The sequence below is a fragment of the Cervus canadensis genome, chromosome 13 (genome assembly GCF_019320065.1).
Source record: "Cervus canadensis isolate Bull #8, Minnesota chromosome 13, ASM1932006v1, whole genome shotgun sequence".
Lineage (NCBI taxonomy): Eukaryota > Metazoa > Chordata > Mammalia > Artiodactyla > Cervidae > Cervus > Cervus canadensis.
Window position 1 is genome coordinate 52,234,467 of NC_057398.1, and position 19,242 is coordinate 52,253,708.

The 19,242-nt window shown below is 46.1% G+C and overlaps 1 protein-coding gene across 3 annotated transcripts in view; it reads left to right on the forward strand.

Annotated features, from left to right (window-relative positions):
- The window catches only part of SUSD4 (sushi domain containing 4), a 130,483-nt gene that overhangs the window by 62,985 nt on the left and 48,256 nt on the right, over nucleotides 1–19,242 (forward strand). For 2 of the 3 annotated variants that reach the window (XM_043485834.1, XM_043485835.1), the window contains exon 3: nucleotides 11,364–11,576. The exons of the other annotated variant lie outside the window; for it this stretch is intronic. In XM_043485834.1, coding sequence (XP_043341769.1) covers nucleotides 11,364–11,576 — 213 coding nt within the window. The remainder of the gene's footprint in view (nucleotides 1–11,363; nucleotides 11,577–19,242) is intronic. 3 annotated transcript variants of the gene reach the window in all.

Here is a 19,242-nt window from a genome sequence, read left to right on the forward strand (position 1 = left end):
CTAAATTCACAAACCAAATTAATTTAGAAACCTTTGAGTTCCTTTGTTGAATTCTTTGTGTTGTCTCTTATTGGAAAACGTGTCTTAAACCTGTTCTTTGGCCCTGAGCTCTTTCTCCATAAATCTTAGAATCCTTGGTGTTTTCTGTTGGGTTTTGGTTTGACTCATTGGTACCAGGGAATGTTCACATCATTGTGCCCGAATCAGGGGGTGATTTGGAGCTTGATTGCTTACCCAAAGAGGGCCTGGGGGAGGTTTCCATTAGGGATGGGTTGGACTCCTGTCTTTAGAACAAAAGCCAGAGCTGTCAGTGTGTGGAAGGCTGCTGGCCCTCAGATTTCACCTCCACACTTGGCTCTTAATTTAAAGAAACCAGAGTTCAATTCTCTGGAGGTTTGTGTGTTACCATTGACAGTTTTATGACTTATCCAGTTGGCAAAGAGAAGGACTCTAGATATATTTGTTCCTGCTCCTATGTCTTGCAGTGATTTTCAAAGACACTTAATTCTACAGCAAGTTAGGAAAAAAGGTAAGCTTGGAAATGAAGGTCGCTCTAAGAAATTAGAGGGCTTCCACGGTGGCTCAGAGGGTAAAGTGTCTGCCTGTAATGCAGGAGACCTGGGTTCGATCCCCAGGTTGGGAAGATCCCCTGGAGAAGGAAGTGGCAACCCACTCCAGTACTGTTGCCTGGAAAATTCCATGGATGGAGGAGCCTGGTAGGCTGCAGTCCAGGGGATCGCAGAGAGTCACACATGACTGAGCAACTTCACTTCTCAGTTCTAAGAAATTAGGAGCTTGCTCCTTATGAAGCTATATGGTTTTGTTCTTTAAGGAGCTGGTTGAATGTAATGACTTAACAGTTTACCTATATTTATTGTGTACTTACCATGTGCTAACCATTGCTTTTCATGTACTTACTATCTCATGTGAATTTCACAACAGCCCTAGAAGTAGGCACTATTGTTATAATACCCATTTTATATGTAACACAGCCTAAGACAGGAAGTCCAGGTGACTCAGTGGTAAAGAATCTGCCTGCCAACACAGGAGACTCAGGTTGGATCCCTGGGTTGGGAAGATCCCCTGGACGAGGAAATGACAATCTACTCCAATATTCTTGCCTGGAAAATCCCACAAACAGAAGAACCTGGCGGGCTACAATTCACAGGGTCGCAAAGAGTCAGATAGGGCTAAACAGCTAAACAATAGGGCTAAACAACAGCTTAAGACACAGAAGTTAAGTAACCTTCCCAAGGTTACACACCTGGAAAATGGTAGAGTTAGGATTCAAAGCACCCAAGTTCACTGCAGAACCTGAGCCCTTAAGCATCTACTCCATTATTTGTAGTAAATTTATGTTTTCACATAGAATAGTAAGGTGGAGTATATTTCAAGCAGTGTTTTTCAAATCCTTTTGACTGTGAACCACTGAAAGAAATATATTTTACTTTGCAGACCAGCCTGTGTGCACAAACAGAACTAATAAAACCACACAAAACAGTACTCACCCTTACCATGGAGGATGTACTCTGACCTTTCCTTTTGCTTTCATTTCTAAGAAGTGTTGGTTATGACCCTTAAAATTGATTTCCTGACCTAATATAAGGCCATGGCTTGTAGATAAAAAACTCAAGGTCCTTGATGTCAGCTGGCTCTGCAGGAAGTCCCAGTTCATGTCATCTGCTGAGTGAGCACCGTCTGCTCTTCTCTCTCGGCACCCAGCACTATTTGTTGACTAAATGAATGTAAACACAGATTATAATTTTCTCTTCCCCATCTCTATTTTTTAAAGTACCCTCTCCCTTCTTCTTTTTTAAAAGCAAAAAGCTGAAAATTTGCCAAACATGGAGATTGTTTAGACTGGAACAGAGAAGGTAAAGAAACACTAGTAATCTTATTATGGAGATATGGGTTATAAGTGAATCTTTAGAAAGCAAATTACATTTTCCCATTGATTTTAATTATAATTCTAACAATGTGAAATTGTTAAATTGCTGTTTCTACTACTTTCTGACTCTGGGAGTTCCTCTTGTTCTTCTGTGACCCACACTAGTTTCTCTTCTCAAGGTGGGTTCACTTGAGATAAGCTTACCTTTTCCTCCACCTCCATGAGAATTGAGGCGTTCTGGCAGCCTTGGGGACTGGGTTACTCAGTCCCCCTAGCATTTCCTGGAGCATGTTTGGCAATCCCTAAACTGTCACTGGGGAGGATCCTCTGAATGGTTGAGCCGGACCTTGGCACCGGACAGACCTCCAGAATACATAGAAACTCTCTAGAGTTTCAGGTCAGAAAGAATATCCATTGATGTTCATCTCCAGGGCAGTATCACCTTGAAGGGATGTCAGGAGCCTCTGATGGGCTGATGGGCAGAGAATGGACCAGTCCAAATGTGCAGTTGGCTGCCAGTGCCTGGAAACTTCTGGCACATTAGGTAGTTTTATGTTATCAGGTCACCTATAGGCAGAAGCATTGTGTTTTAAAATATTGATGTTAGAGAATTGATTTATTTGCTAGTTCAGTTCAGTTCAGTTCAGTTCAGTCACTCAGTCATGTCCGACTCTTTGTGACCCCATGAATCGCAGCATGCCAGGCCTCCCTGTCCATCACCAACTCCCAGAGTTTACTTGGACTCATGTCCATCGAGTCAGTGATGCCATCCAACCATCTCATCCTCTGTTGTCCCCTTCTCCTCCTGCCCCCAATCCCTCCCAGCATCAGGGTCTTTGTTTTACTTAATATGATTTCTTTAATACTGCCTCTCTCTTCCTCTTCTTTTCGTGGCTGATACCTTGTTACAGATACAACACCAGCTCACACAGTTTCAGGAATAAGACTGGCTATTAATACATGTGTTCATTTTAAAAATAAGATCGTTCTAAGTGCTAAGTCACTTCAGTCGTGTCCAACTCTTTGCGACCCTATGGACTGTAGCCCACCAGACTCCTCTATCCCTGGGGTTCTCCAGGCAAGAGTCCTGGAGTGGGTTGCAGTGCCCTCCTCCAGGGGATCTTCCCAACACAGAGATGGAACCCATGTCTCTTATGTCTCCTGCATTGGCAGGCAGGTTCTTTACCATTAGCGCCACCTGGGAAGCCGAAGATAGTTCTAAGAGCAAGGAATTTTTGAGACAGTGAGGAAGGTCAAGGTGAGGTGTGTGTTGGCAGTAAGGAGATAGTCAAAGGGGCCCCTCATCAGCATAGCCTCAGGACCTTCCCTTCGCCTTTTAGCTTGTGCTTATAATTGAACAATCCCAGGTAATAAAACTCAGAATCTTTAAAAATAGGAAAGGTATTTTTTGAAGATTTTTCTCTAAGGGGCGGAAAGGTTTCCTTCTTGGTATAAATATGCGTTTTGAAGCACAGTGATATTTTACTAGTTAGGTGGTTTAAAAAAAACTTTGTCACATTGTTGATGATGAGAAAAAGACAGATTTCAGCCCAAGGCAACTGGAATTGGAATGTTCACATCTAATGGGGGAAAAGCCCTTACGTGGTCAAGAGCGACTTCCTCAAGCTTACCCACATCCTTCTTCCTTTATTCTTTTACTGTTGAGGGCAATATACACTCCACTCTCCAGGACCAATTCTATTTTATGAAACTGCTATCTGGACTTAGGCTGTGATCTCCTCAAGGGCATCTTTCATCACCAGAAATGTTCACAGATCCCTGTCATGGTCAGTGGATGTCTGGTGGCTGACTGTCTGGATTTGTGAATGTTTGGAGGAACAAGAATGGCTTTGCAGCCCGTTGATGCTAAGACTGTGCACTGGGAGGTGTCAGCTTTGGGGGAACCATGAGGAGTGTGTCTTACCGAATCAATGAACATTTCACCATTGCTATTGGCTCAGTCCTGTTTTAATAGATGTGGGGGACTCGGAAACACTTATGCATATGCTTTCTGTCAAAGAGTTCATAATGTCATGAAGGCTTGAATTATTCACAGATATGAAATATGACAAGAAAAGGCTAAGTGGGGACAGCATCATCAGTGGCAGAAGCCCTGGATTGTGAGTCAGAGACCCAGGTTTTAGTTCCAGCTCTGTGATTAGCCATCGGAGTGACCAGACTCACACTTGAGGCCTTGGTGTCCTCCCCTGGGAGACAAAGGGGTCAGACCAGAGACCTCTAGGGTGATTTTCATGTCCACGGTGTGAGACTGATAGCGGGTGCTTTAAGGAGTGGTGATGGCGGCGGCGGGGAGAGGCTTGGGAGTTGCTCTCGATTCTAATTAAAATTTGCAAACGTGTTGGTTTAAACTTTAGCAGGGATGCCCATTTCTCCCTAGCCCCAGGACCCTCTCACTAAATAAATGCATAAAAAATCAAATTTTGCATCTATATCCAGTTTCTTTCCCCACAAAGACTCATAGAGCAGTTTACAGAGAAATGGAAACCCAGCCCCAGTTCAAAATTGATTTGACTACATTTGATACACTCTTCCTTTCTAGGATATGACTTCTCAGTTATAATAAGCCAGAAGATTGCTTTTCACACCTCTCTCATTTTTATGATTCTTTTCAAAGACTCTTCTGTTGCTCGCAGGAAAACTGTGTGCTAGGTTTCAACAGACTCAAAAGTAACCAAACCAGAAGTGTCAAGACCTTGTAATGAGACTGAGGCTGGATGCATTTCTTTGTGTGTGAAGACAGCGATTCTCTCCATGCCACTGAGAATGAGTCCAAATTACAATCCTACCCTTGACTTGTTCCTGGGATCCCAAACAGAGCAGGAAAGTCAGTGCCAGTGATGGAGAAGCCAGGGCTGAAGCGTGTGACACAGGCTGAGAGAGCACCAGAGGGGACCGCAGGCCAAGATGCTCCACCAGGCTGTTCAGACCCCCAGGCCAGGCCCCAGGGGCTGCCTCCCCTCACTACACCCCCACCACCTCGATGGGCCACTATACCCTGAACTCAGGCGTCCTGAGAGAAATAGCTTCTCCTGAAGTGTGGGGACAGTCAGCATTCACGTCACTCACATCTGCAAAGTGCGTGAGTACCTTTAGAAAGACTGCATTATTCTGGGCTCGCCAGAGAAGACAGAACCCATAGGAGGTAGACCACATGCATGCCCTTTAAGGAATTGGCTCACGTAAATATGGAGGCTGGGAAGTCCAAGATCTGCAGTTGGTCACCTGGAGACGCAGGAGAGCTGAGGGTGTTCAGTTCCAGTCTGAGTCTGAAGGCCTGAGAACCAGGAGGGCCCATGGTGTAAGCTCCAGTCTCAGTCTGAGTCTGAAGGCTGGAGAAGATGGATGTGCCAGCTGGAACAGTCAGGAGAGAGCAAGAATTCTTTCTCCTCTCCCTTTTATAATCAAGCCATCAACCAACTGGGTGAGGCCCACCCACGTTAAGGAGGGCAATCTGCTTCACTCAGTCTACCCAGCCAAAGTTAATTTCATCCAGAAACACCCTCACAGAAACAGCCAGAATAAGTGTTTGACCCACTGTCTGGGGATCCCATGGCCTAGTCTAGTGGACACATAAAACTAACCATCACAAAGACTGTCTCTTGTAGATAGGTGTTGCACTCTGAATAAAATTTAGAAGGAACTGCTAGGGAATGCAGCTTCTGGGGATTTATTAAAATTGAATATTCCCTTTTCCTCTCACTTCCCCCATAAAGAAACATATTGGAAATTATTCTGTGAACTCTTTTCTCCACATTATGGCTACTTAGCTCCAAAGCATACATAGAACTTGAAGAATAGGAGACAAAGCAATTGGGACCTTAGGAGTATGGTTCCTAGGATAAGATTATTTGAGCAGGCTCACACTAAAGTTATTTTCCACTCATCTTCTCTAATACCTAAAGCAGCCCACCCCCCTTAATGGATGTGTTAGCTGATGGGGCTGATCATCAACACTGCAGAAAGACATTAAGAGAACAGCACTACAGAAAAATGACCCAGGCTGAGAACTGATCCGCTAGGGGGTAATTTGAAAAGTGATATCTGAAGCTGTGGCAAGCCGTAGAAAATTACTATCTTGCTCAATGGGATTAGTTGTCCAAAATGAAGAATATTTTCTTCTTATACCATCTCATTTTCTGATCCCTCTCTTTTTTACCACTTGTACTTATTTTCCTCTTCTGTGCCAAGGGCTGGATCCCAGGGCCAGCAGCCCCCTGGTCATCAGCGCTGTCCCAGGCACAGAACACAGCCCGAGGCTCACTGTGGTGATGTGAAAGCAGAGAAAGCAGGTGGGAATGTCCTTTTTAAAAGCAAAAAACAAGTGCAGAGAGAGTACAGAGTTGGAGTCATTGGGAAATTCTGCCATTCTTCACTGTCATTTCCGTGACCCTCTCATCACTTTCTTATTAGAACAGGGGTCATTTTTGCAGTGGGTCAGGACTGCATCTTCAGCTCTCTCTTGAATGATCTGTCCTTCTTTGAGAGAGAATAGCTTTGTGGCCCGGGGCAGGGCGGTGTGAGAAGCTTAGGCGTCTGTGCCCAGGACTCAGCAGGCGGCATGGCTCATTTATGAGCGAGGGGTGATTGGCCAAGAAGTGTGTGTGTGCTGGGTGGGGGAGGCACAGATGTCTCCATCAAATCCTTAGTGTACACCTACCTTAGACTTTACAGTGGAGATGGAGGAGAAGGGCTGAGGTGTTCGAGGATGTGGACTGGAAGAAGGTTATGAAAATATAAGGAATGCAGTCTTCTCAGGCTGGGAGGAGAGAGGAAGGTGAGGGTTTGGGAATGTGTCTGTGCTGGGGGACAACTTTCACACCTGCCTTGTCTGTTGAATACAAAAACCTCTGGGACTATCAGAGCAATTGGTGTGACTTTGGTGGGATGGGGTAGGGACCTTTGCCTGAGTCCAGCAGAGCGTGTGACTCCCTCCACACACCTACCCACCCACCTTCCATCCATTCATCTTCTGTCCATGTATCCATCCATCCACCCATCCATCTACCTACTCATTCTCCATCCATTCACCTTCTGTCCATGTATCCGTCTACCCACTCACCTATCTTCTATCCATCTACTCACCTATGTTTTTTCTTTGGCCCTGCTAATTCCTCAACCAGGGGTCAAACCCATCCGCTGTGCAGTGGAAGCATGGAGTCCTAACCGCTGGACTGCCAGGGAGGTCCCACCACCCACCTGTCTTCTATTCATCCACCCACCTATCCCCCTCTCCACCCACCCACCTATCCTCTCCATCTATTTGTCTATCCATCCATCCAACCACCCATCGTTCACTAGCAGCACTTGTGAAATGCCCACACTCACTATAGGAGGAGGTGAAGATTAAGATCCCATCTACCCCTTCTAGGAGTTCACAGCCCAGTGGGAGAGACAGCTCAGTACTCCAAGCGAGGACAGCCTGGGTGCCTAGATGGGAACAGAGGCCTCCTATTCAAACTCTGAAGGAAGAAGGAAGGCTCCCAGGGGGAGACGCTATTAAGTCCTGGAGGATGAGCACATTATGGGGTACGTGCCTCCCTCATTGGAGGTTCTGGCAAAACTCTCCTTCCTGCCTCAGCGGTTCAGGTTCCCTCCCCGCCCACATTCAGGTGGGGAGAACTTACCCCGCCTGCCTCCCCTTTACTCCCCTCCCCAACCCACAGCCTTTTATTCTTTCCCCCTGCTATGTAGAGACATATTGGAATCTCTTTCATCTTTAAATTTTATTACAATAAAACAATAAAACTCCTCCCTTGGCCCTAATCCAGGAATAACTCCCACGCTATGCTCTTTTGTTCACACCAAGCATCTGGAAAGAGAAGCCCATGCACACTGTCACCCACCCCACCCCGTTCAAACATCAGCAGGCAGGCACCCTCCCCCAGGACAGTTCTCCCTGTCCTTGAAGCCGCCTGGGCTGTGGTCCCAGTGTCCCGGTCTCCAGCCAGTGGATGCTTCTCAGACTCAGAAAGCAGGTCTGTGGGTGGTGGTTGACGCTGCTGCCCATTCCTTCCTTCCCTTCCCCAGCTTCCATAACACAGTCAGGTCTTCCTTCTCCATGGCCCTGGATTCCCAGGGTCCTCTGTGGGTACCTGGGCTGCGCCTCCTTTCACACTGTGTTTGTTCCCAGAACAGCGTGCCTGCCCATGCCCAGATGTCCAACCCAGGGCACCATGGAGCTTCAGACTCAGCCTCCAGCTCATCGCCAGACATGTCTGCCTGGGTGCCCCCCGCCCCACCCCACTACCCTTGAGAGCTCAAACTCCCCGCCCCCCAGTCCTCATGCAGGGCCCCACCATCTACTCCATCATCAACATCAGAACCTGGGAGTTTTCCTAGATGCCTCTCTTTTACTTCATTCCCCTGACCCTGTCCTCCATCCGGTGGTCACAGGTTCTGTGATTCTGTGTCCTTATTGTCACCCATTGGCCTTGCTCTTCCATTGCTTCCACCTTGGTTCCAACTCCTGGTTTCCAACCTGGTTACAGCTCAAGCCCTGAAATCCCAGAGTTCTTAGTTGCTGGTCCTCAGGCAGGTGTGGGGCTGGCTGTCTCACAATCGCTGGGACAGCTTTCTAAAACTCAAGACTTCCTGGCCCACCCCAGCCAGACAGCCTGGGTCAGTGGATGTCCTTTTACAAAGCTGCCTTCTTGCTCCTGAGGTGCAGCTGGAGGCCTGGGAGGCGCTTCTGATGAGCTTCCTGCCTCCAGCTTGGTCTGTATCAGGCAGTCCTCCATGTGGGTACAAGAAGGATCATTCAAAACTGCAGATCTGATTCCGATCATGTCACTGTTCAAAGCTCTCAGTGTTAGCCACAACCCCATCCCTCACCCCTTCATCAAGTCCAAACCCTTAGCTGAGACACACGGCCCTTCATGATCTGCAGCCAACGTCTCTTGCCCTCCCTCCACCCCGCACAGGGCTCCACCTCTGCAGTCGGTCACCCTGCCCCCAGCCCGACAGAACCGCCTCTTCCCTGAAATGCGCTCAGCGGCTACTGACCTCCCCGTGAGCGCCCTTCCTCCCTCTGGCTGGCTGGTGTCTGCTCAGCTGTGAGATTTCAGCTCCAGGTCTTCTGGAGGCCTGTCCCCGCCTCTTACCCTCAGCTTACCCGTCCGTGGCCGCCCACCGTCTGATGCAGCTTCTCTTTGACTTACAGCATGTGAGTCAGAATGACTTTCACCCACAGCCTGCCAGAAAGTGTCCAGACCACTCAGGTTCCTGAATGTTCCTGCCTCTGGGCTTTCTAGGCTGGGATGGAATTCCAGTGCTGCTAGTTGCCACCTCAATACCGTGATGGACGTATGTTTAAAGAACCCACCCTGAGATGGCCTGACTTGGAAGGAAGCCTTCGTCACTTAGGAAACACTTGACAGTCTACTTTTCCTTTGAAATAAAAACATGAAGCCACCCTTAGCAACCTGCTGGTACTTTATTGCCCTCCCCCAGACGGGTATTAATCGTCACCCTCCGCAGGCCTGGAGCACACCACGCATGTGCTGTCAGAGTGCTCACAGCGGGGCAGATCTGCGGCTGCATGTGAGCGGCGCTGAGGCTGGGTGGAGTCTCCTCTGTCAAAGCACCTTCTGTTCAATTAAATACCAGACCCGCTCCCACTGAAAAGATGTAGTAGAGTCAGATGTGGCTGCTGCCGCTTCCCTGCCTTCCTGCTTGGCTTCCCACTTGGCCCACAGCCTTGTGCTGACTGCAGAGGGAGCATGTCATGACTTCTGGACACCCTATCACTGTGGCCCCCTCTGTACCGTGTGGCTTTCAACCCAGCGGCGCTGGCAGGGTGTCCGCGGTCACAAGGTCGGCTGGGGAGGACCACAGGTGAGTCCTTCATGAGCCCGTGAAAGTTGGGATGGGGGAAATCACCGACCAGCTGAGGGCATTTTGCAAGTCCAGCTGTCGCAGAGGATCAGATGTCTCCTGAGGCTGGCATCTGGGCATCACCTGGAAAACAGGAGCTCCAAGGGCTCCAGTGATGCTGCCTGTGGGTCTGGGCTGGGTTTTCGAAGGTGGCCCAGGCTGGTGCTGACCCTCTCCCACCTGGGGGACCATCAGCTGCCCTGGGGCGGGGATGGATGGGCACACCAACCCCCGTCCCGATGGAGTTACACCTATTTGTTCTGGGAACTTATGCAGTAAGGATTTTGTAAGAGAGTGAAGTAGAAGGCCTTCGTGGTGCACAGGAGTTTTAGGGTTCTCTGTGTCTCCTTCATTCCTTCCCTTTGAGTGGTGGGCACACAGAGCGCCCCTTCCTTATCCTTGGTCTCTGCCAGCGAGCTCATGTCATCCATGTTTGTTTCAAGGATCAGCCTTGGTCCCAGCCGTCAGGCTGTCTCCCTCACCCCACATCGGGCCCCTGAACCGGGATGTCTTGAACTCTGGTGCCCCCCTTGCTGCCTCTAGCACTCTCCTGTGCGCTCAGGCCCATCGATTCTGGGCCTCCCAGCCGTGCTCTGAGCTCTCTCCTCCACTTACTCCCTCCAGCATCCATCCTTTGGGCCTCCTGGTACCCGCTGCCCAGCTCCATGGCTCCGCACTGGCCTGCTCTCTCAGCCTGGCTTTCTAGGGTCACCCCAGTGTGTCTCCCGCTTTCTTTCCCAACTCTGTTTACTCACTCATCCAACATTTATGGAGCAGGTTCTACGCAGGACTGTGATAGATCCTGTGGGATACAACAGTGAAAAATCTTGGAACTTGTCCTTGGGGGCTCATAAGCCAGAGTGAGAGGTGATTGTTCTCCAAATAATTCAGCACAAGGCTGTGTTCATGTTACAGGAGTGGAACAAAGAGGGAGTAGGTGGGGGGGCAGTGGGGATAAGGAAGGCCTCCCAGAGGATGAGGAACGTGGTCCAGGACTGGCGGATGGGGGTGAGGGCAGCAGGCAAGGGAGGGTGGGTGTCCCCAGCCTGCCTCTTCTGCACACCCTGTATCGTTGTCGGCCACCTGCTGCCCCGCAGGTGTCACCTGCAGAGGTCTCCCAGTTGGGCCATCACGCGTGCCGTTCCCCTGTGCCTCCCTCCACGAAGGTGGTTCCGTCCTTGAAGTCTCACCAGTCCTTCAATGCTGGGCTCAGATTCCATCTCCCCCTTCCCTGACCACCTCTACCTCCTCAGCTCCTTTCTGCATTTTATACTTCGTTTGTGACTTTTGCCACTTTGAGTGCTTTTTGTGATTTACTTTTCCTCATCTCCCTACTTCTAGAATTTTCTTGAAGGGCTAACTTGACGGTGGAACTGGAATCACTGATGAGCGCTTTTCTAAGCAAAGAGCAAAAAGCAGCCTGTAATGTGCGCTAGAATGTTTATGTTCTTGGCTTTTCTGTTGGTGGAGTTTGGTGACTCACAGCATCGGAAAGACGACAGTATCTGCTCTTTATCCTAGAAGACCCTCGGAATCCAGAGAGTGTATTCAGAGGAATCTTTTCTTCTCTCTGTGCATGTAGGGTTCGATGACCTTCAGGTGTGCGCAGACCCTGGCGTCCCCGAGAATGGCTTCAGGACGCCCAGCGGAGGGGTTTTCTTTGAAAGCTCTGTCACCCGTTTTCACTGCCAAGACGGATTCAAACTGAAGGGCTCTACAAAGAGACTGTGTATGAAGCATGTAAATGGAACCCTAGGCTGGATCCCGAGTGACAAACCCGTCTGTGTGCAGGAAGGTAAAGTGGTTCCTTCCACCCCCACCCCTACCTCATGGAAGCTGCTCCCGTGGTCAGCTCCTGGCCGCGGGGGTACTGAGGCTGTGCCGGAGGGACCAGTTCCCTGGGCTGCTCTCTGTTTCAGGGCTGGTCCAGCAGGCTGATGGAGGAGCATGCCTGCTCAGGAAGGGCTGGGTCAGGGGATAAATGCATCTCAGCATCAGGAGTAATCGTCTTCCTTCTATGTCTCAATTACAAGCCAATTTATCGCCATTTTTGTCAATGCAGAAGAGCAACTCAGATAACATGAGGGCCATTTATTATCGAACTGCCAACTCAGCACCCATTTCCATGTTACTCAATAAAAGATGCAGTAAATATATTGAGCCCAAACTGTATATAATGATACAGAAGATACATGTTACTCAGAGGATTAAATCAATTACTCCTTATCAGTCCTGCGTTAGACATGATTCATTTAAGGAAAGAAAGGACTGTGGCAAGCAATGATAAATTGATAAGGTAGATATTTATCTCCAGTAGTTATCCCTAAATTTATTGATCATGACAAGATATTCATTTACTTCTAGCAGTTATCCCCAAGTCTTTTGGTTGAAACAATTTCATATATATATATGTGTGTGTGCGTGAATGTGTATTTTTGCTTGTTTGTTTTTACTCTGTGAAGATACTTTTAGAATTTAAAAGAATGCATTGAGTTTAACTAATTGAAATGCCAAACTGTGGCTTATTATATCTCTGATGATCAGCAACGTTGAAGTAGGAATAGGCATGAATCAAGAGTTAATTCTAGCTCCACATTTCCATGAGGCATAGAACTTGTATTTCATCAAGTTCATTAGAAGTGGGTTTCACTTTCTCTTAACATGATTATTGATTTTATTTTCAAATGGAGCTTTTATAATAATGTTTTGTAAACTCTTATTCTGATTTAGTGTATATCTTCTTTATGAAACTTTTAAAATAATTTAATTTGACAAACACTGATCAAACATCTATTATGCTCCTCCTTATGGAAATTATGAAGGATGGGTATGGTAGTGTCTTAGTCTTAAAGTGTTTACTTGCTATCTTTGCTTTTATTTTCAAGATTTTTTTTTTAAAAACCAAAATTACTATGAAGAATTAAAAATGTTAAAAGTAAATTTATTTTTCCCCTTAAATACAGTCCAGGCAAGTTGTGGTTTCTTTAACATTGTATTAATTAAAAGCTTATTTTAAAAAGTTGATTTAATATATAAAATAAACAATAAAGATCTACCATATAGCATGGGAAGTTATAGTCAATATCTGATAATAGCCTATAATGGAAAAGAATCTGAAAAAGAATGTACATGTGTAGCAATCCCTTTGCTGTATACCTGAAATTAACACTACATTATAAATCAACTATACTTCAATTCTAAAAAATTATTTAGTTTATATGTAAAAACTTTCCTGCTAAAACCTATGGCCTAAGATACCCAGTACTTAAAACCCAGAAAGACTCAAAAACATCAGAGAATAAAGAAAACCAATAGACTTTCTGAATATTGCCCAAAGTTGAAGACCCTCTGTTACTTGGTCATCCTGGAAAAAAAATTTATATCCCTTTTTAGATGAGCTTCTTTCCAACCTTGTACATAGCAATATAATACATAGTAATTCCAAGAGAGGGAGTGAAAAATCACCTTGGAGTAAAGACTTCTATCATATAGGTCAGCATGCATAACCCTGAACACTTAGCCCCGAACATAGGAGAGGGGCTGTGTACATGGGGATGGCAGAGAAGAGTCAGCTCTTTTATTCAGTTCTGTTCAGTTCAGTTGCTCAGGCATGTTCGACTCTTTGTGACCACATGGACTGCAGCACACCAGGCTTCCCTGTCTATCACCAACTCCCGTAGCTTGCTCAAACTCGTGTCCATCGAGTCGGTGATGCTATCCAACCATCTCATCCTCTGTCATCCCTTTCTCCTGCCTTCAATCTTTCCCACCATCAGAGTCTTTTCTAAGAAATCAGTTCTTCACATCAGGTGGCCAAAGTATTGGATCTTCAGCATCTCAGAATATGATCAGATGTTTCCAAAGTACAGTCCAGGACTCCTCATTGCTAGCTGATGTTGCGCTCTAATCAACATATTACAAAGTTTGGAAGAATGGGTGTTTCCTTTTTAAGTATGATGGTATAATTATTTTTAATATAAATGTTGATTTTTGTTGGTCTTTGAAAGATCTGTATAAGGAGATTGCTTTCTTTGCCCTTGCCATGGAGAGAATCCTCATTGTTAATGTCCTAAGCCTTCTGTATGAGGCTTACAGAGGGGCGAGGGGTGAATAGAAGTCTGTTCCATGGATGTCAGAGAGGAGGGAAGGAGCCAAACTTTTTCCCCCCTGGTGTGTAAATGGCCTTTCCTCTCTGATTAGGATTTATGCTGGGTGAATAGTAACGGCTGCTTAATTCATTTGTTTTCCCTTGTCAGGTAATTCTTAGAGAGCTAATGGATTTTTGTGTGTGTGCTGGTAATAGTGATAACAGTAATACATTATCACATTTTTATAGGTCATTAGAGTTTGGAAGTACGTTCAGATTCACTATCTCATTTAACATGTGCAGTCACCCTACAAGGCAAGTCTCAGTGTCCTTATTTTCTGTTTAGGAAACTGAGGCTCAGAGAAGTTTACTCACTTTGTCAAAGTCACATAGCTGGTGAGTAAGCTGCAGATTTGTAATTAGCTCTAAGCCAGCACTTTTTCTTCTACAAGGCTATATCTAACTTCTTGGCATCACAAAATTCCTATTGTAATCAGCTATGCAAAAACACATTGTTACACTAAATGGTATCATCAACATTCAGAGTTGAAGGGACTCATAAAAATCAGATAATTCAAGCCCTCATTCTAATTTAGTTTGGGTTCAATCAGTAGGGAAACTGAGTCTCAGAGAAGCCAAGAGTCTTCCCAGACTTAAATGGCCATTTAGGGACACATCTGTTCTATCCCAGGTCTTATCACTGTTACCTGGACTCCTTCCAATCTTCTCAGCTGTCGGCCAGTTCTGCCTGAGACACAGATTTTGAAAAATAAGTTCAAATGCATTGAAATGCTTTATAGCAGTAAAGTGCTCTACAGAAGCAAGGTGGTAATAAGGCAAATATTTTCTTGTGCATTCACTCAGATTCCCTCTTTTATGCTCCACTTCCCCCAGCCACATGTACTAGTCATCTCCCTTCTCTCGCTTTACTCCAGTCTAAGTGGTTTATTCCAAGCAAACTCACTTGTAGACATTTGGACTCACAGAACTGATAATGTAGGCAATGAATTAATTTCCTGGAATCCAAAGCCTCCAGCCTAAGAGATATTTCTGCTTGTCCAATGTAAGACCAGAGCCTTCATATCCCTGAGTAGGGGTGAAGATGCTTATGGTCCAGGGATCAGGGGAGGTGACCAATATGGTGGAGAGGGGACCGTGGGGTTGGGAAAGCACTGAAAATACTCGCTGTAGGCACAGGGCTGCTGACGTAGGAAGTACAGGTACTAAAGGCCAGGAGGACAGCCATCATCTGGGCCTCTTCCTTTCCAAAATCACTTAGCTCATCTACTATGGGACACTTTTCCTGCTAATACATTTCTTTCCCACATTTCAGAAGAAAAAGTGTAGGTAAAATCAGATTGACTTTTCATAAATTCACTTGACACTTATTCAAAAATGTGTCAAATCAGGACATAGAAACATGCTGTCCTGTCCTGAAAGCTTTAAAAGAGGTGGGGTCAGTATTGTGGCAATTCAGACTGTGGTTTTTTGGACATTGTGAAGAAGTAGTTTATTAAAAAATAAACATCCTGGGACCTTCCTGGTGGTCCAGTGGCTAAGACTCAGCACTCCCAACACAGGGGGGTCCAGGTTTGATCCCTGGTCAGAGAGCTATATCTCACATGTTGCAACTAAAGATCATGCATGCTACAATGAAGACCCAGCACCACCAAATAAATACATATTTTTAAAAGAATAAATAAAAATAAACATCCTAAAGAAACCAAAATAAAATGAGTTCAGATCCATTTGTATTATGTATAAATATCACATGGGAGGAGCAGAGAAGAATCAGTCTATGTGTTGCCCAAACCTATTTATTATCAGTATTAATGGAAACGTATCATTACTTGACTACCCCTTGGCCCAGCTGGAATACACGATACATCTCAATTCTTGTGGCACAGGTTATGCTAACTGGACAGAAGTTTTTTTGTTTTGTTTTCAGCTGTGCTGGGTCTTAGTTCCAGCATGCAGGATCTTCAGTCTTTGTTGTGGCATGTGGAATCCTTCGTTGCAGCATGTGGCATCTCGTTCCCTGGAGAACTGACTAAAGAACTAACTAACTAACTTAACCATGATAGTGTGATCGCTAACCTAGAGCCAGACATCCTGAAGTGCAAAGTCAAGTGGGCTTAGGAAGCATCACCACAAACAAAGCTAGTGGAGGATGGAATTCCAGCTGAGCTATTTCAAATCCTAAAAGATGATGCTGTGAAAGTGCTGCACTCAGTATGCCAGCAAATTTGGAAAACTCAGCAGTGGCCACAGGACTGGAAAAAGTCAGTTTTCATTCCAATCCCAGAGAAAGGTAATGCCAAAGAATTTTCAAACTACCACACAATTGCACTCATCTCACATGCTGGCAAAGTAATGCTCAAATTTCTCCAAGTGAGGCTTTGACAGTACATGAACTGAGAACTTCCAAATGTTCAAGCTGGCTTTAGAAAAGGCAGAGGAACCAGAGGTCAAATTGCCAACATCTGTTGGATCATAGAAAAAGCAAGAGAGTTCCAGAAGAACATCTACTTCTGTTTCATTGACTATGCTAAATCCTTTGACTGTGTGGATCACAACAAACTCTGGAAAATTCTTAAAGAGATGGGAATACCAGACCACCTGACCTGCCTCTTGAGAAACCTGTATGCAGGTCAGGAAGCAACAATTAGAACTGGACATGGAACAACAGACTGATTTCAAATAGGGAAAGAAGTACATCAAGGCTGTATGTTGTCACCCTGCTTATTTAACTTATATGCAGAATACATCATGAGAAATGCTGGGCTGGATGCAGCACAAGCTGGAATCAAGATTGCTGGGAGAAATATCAATAATCTCAGATATGCAGATGATACCATGCTTATGGCAGAAAGTGAAGAGGAACTAAAGGGCCTCTTGATGGAAGTGAAAGAGGAGAGTGAAAAAGCTGGCTTAAAACTCAACATTCAAGAAACTAAGATCATGGCATCTGGTCCCACACTCCATGACAAATAGATGGGGAAACAATGACAGACTTTATTATCTTGGGCTCTAAAATCACTGCAGATGGTGATTGCAGCCATGAAATTAAAAGACGCTTGCTCCTTGGAAGAAAAGCTATGACCAAAGTCCATGGGGTCTCAGAGAGTTGGACATGACTGAGCGACTGAACTGAACTGAACTAACTTCCCAAGAGAGCTAACTAAATAATTGTGTGCAATTCCTGGGTAGGGTGAGAGACCATTACCTAGATGTCCCATGGCACCGAAATCCCTCCTCCCTCTAATTCTCTTTCCTGGGAGAGTGTCTGGGACATTGTTTAAAGCCAGACCCAGAAGTTGAGCTTCTGAGTGGATTCAGGGTGTCCGTGGAGCATCCTTGGAGGTAGATTGCATACTCCTTGTGCAGAAACACACCTTTTTCTTGTCTCCTTTGAGTTTCCTCCTCCCAAGCATGTGCCTGGGGAGGTAGCAGCTATACCAGGAGACAAACATTTCTTTGCAGGGGGTCTTCATAATTGAGGACTTCTTCTCAGACCTCTCCTCTTTGAGGTAGAAAAGACCTTTCTCTTTTCTCCTCATCTTCTCCCTTGAGCAGCTCTGTGAATAGTTAATGGTCACATTGGTAAATTTCAGATATACCTGTATGAAGCGAATAAAAAGGATCTGGGTTCTCGCAGGCAGATGGCCTGTTCAAGTGAGAGTCTTCCAGAGCACATTCCAGATCAGCCTGAAGCCACCGTGGCTCTTCTGAACGACCCTGGGACCGTGATGCTGAGAGCTGAGGTCCATCAACTGCCGCTTGTTTGAGAACCAGCTCTCTGAGCAGGCAGCCTTCTCAGGACATCCCCGCTCTGTGAGTGGCTGGAGCAAAACAGGAGACAAAAGCACCACGTAAAGCACATGTTAGTGTAGCCCGTGAACCGCTGCCCCTGTAAGGAGAGTCCCCCTTGGGATGGCTTTCCTCACTCTGAGAAGGACCAGCGAAGCCCCTGGCAGGATGGTCTGGTTGGACCTGCAGCCCTGGGGCCCCAGTGGTACCTGAGAGCTTTACCCAACAACCCTTAGAGCAACCTCATCCGGCCTCTCAGTGCTTCTGGAGGGCAAGGTCCCTCCATCTAGAGGGAGAGGAGGGTACAGATGACACATGGGCATGTGATGACCAGCTCGCACCGCAGATTGTACCATGTATTACTGGCCAGTCCAAGCAGGTGGTTCTCCTGCATGAGGCGGGCAAGGCAGGCCCCAGTGCGCTGGTTTTCCTGTGGCTGCTTCCTGCCTATCTTCCCTCACCCCTTGGCCATGGGGCTGTGCTTTTATAAACAAGGAGACTAAAACTGAGAATCCCCTGGCAGTCCAGTGGTTAGGACTTGGTGCTTTCACTGCTGTGGGCCCAGGTTCAATTCCTAGTTAGGGGACTAAGATCCCTCAAGTTGTGTAGCTCCCCACCCTCTCCCCCCACCCCCCAAAAAAAGTTATTAAAAAAGAAAAGAAACTAAAGCCCATAGAGTTTAAGCGACTTACACAAGTCACATGGCAAATAAACCAGGACTAGAACCTGCATCCTGACTCCCAGTTCAGTGCTCTTTCCACCATCCCGGAGGTGTGCAACCCAGGCTGCATGTCAGCATCACCTGGGGAACTTTTAGAAATAACAGTGTCTGGAACTTTCTCCAAGAGATTCTATTTTGGTGGTTCTGGGCAATGGGAGCTCAAACATGGTTAAAAGCTCCCAGGGTGATTTCAGTTACCACTGCCACCTGCCCCTTCTTTGTCTCAATCACCTTCATTGTCTGCTTGTGGCTGAAGGTCACAGAGGGCACAAGGGCGCTGTCCCCGCCCCCACCTGCTGTGTCCCCCTGCTGAACCTTTCTCTGCCCCAGCTCCTTGCAGAGTGCAATCGGGGAGGGGGGAATAAATGAATTCACTAAGCAAACATTATTTTTAAGTACTTGCTAAAGTATTTGACTCCCATAGATCTGACCAGGATTGCTATGAGATTAATAATTTGATGTTAAGAAGGTTCTTTGAGTTTCCTGGGTAAAAGGTGCAGTGTGAGTTTAAGTAGTATTATTACCTTATAAATTTTTGATTAAAAAATTCAACTTGACTCATGAGCTAAAGCTGGCAGTAAAGATGGCAGATAACTCCTTTATTCAGTGAAACTGTAGGGTGCAGGCATTTTTCAAAAGTAAGATAGTCATACTTCTTGTTTTACAGTTACTCCTATATTAAGGTAAGTTGTCTCCCAGCTCCAGAAACTTCCCCCAAACAGATGGATGCTTTCAAAATGTTTTATTTAGGATCCTTTCTTCTCACATACATTTTCTATCATCCAAAATTTCTTTTTTGCTGCCTTGGACATGGGTTATCAGAAACAGCAGGCAGTGCCCACA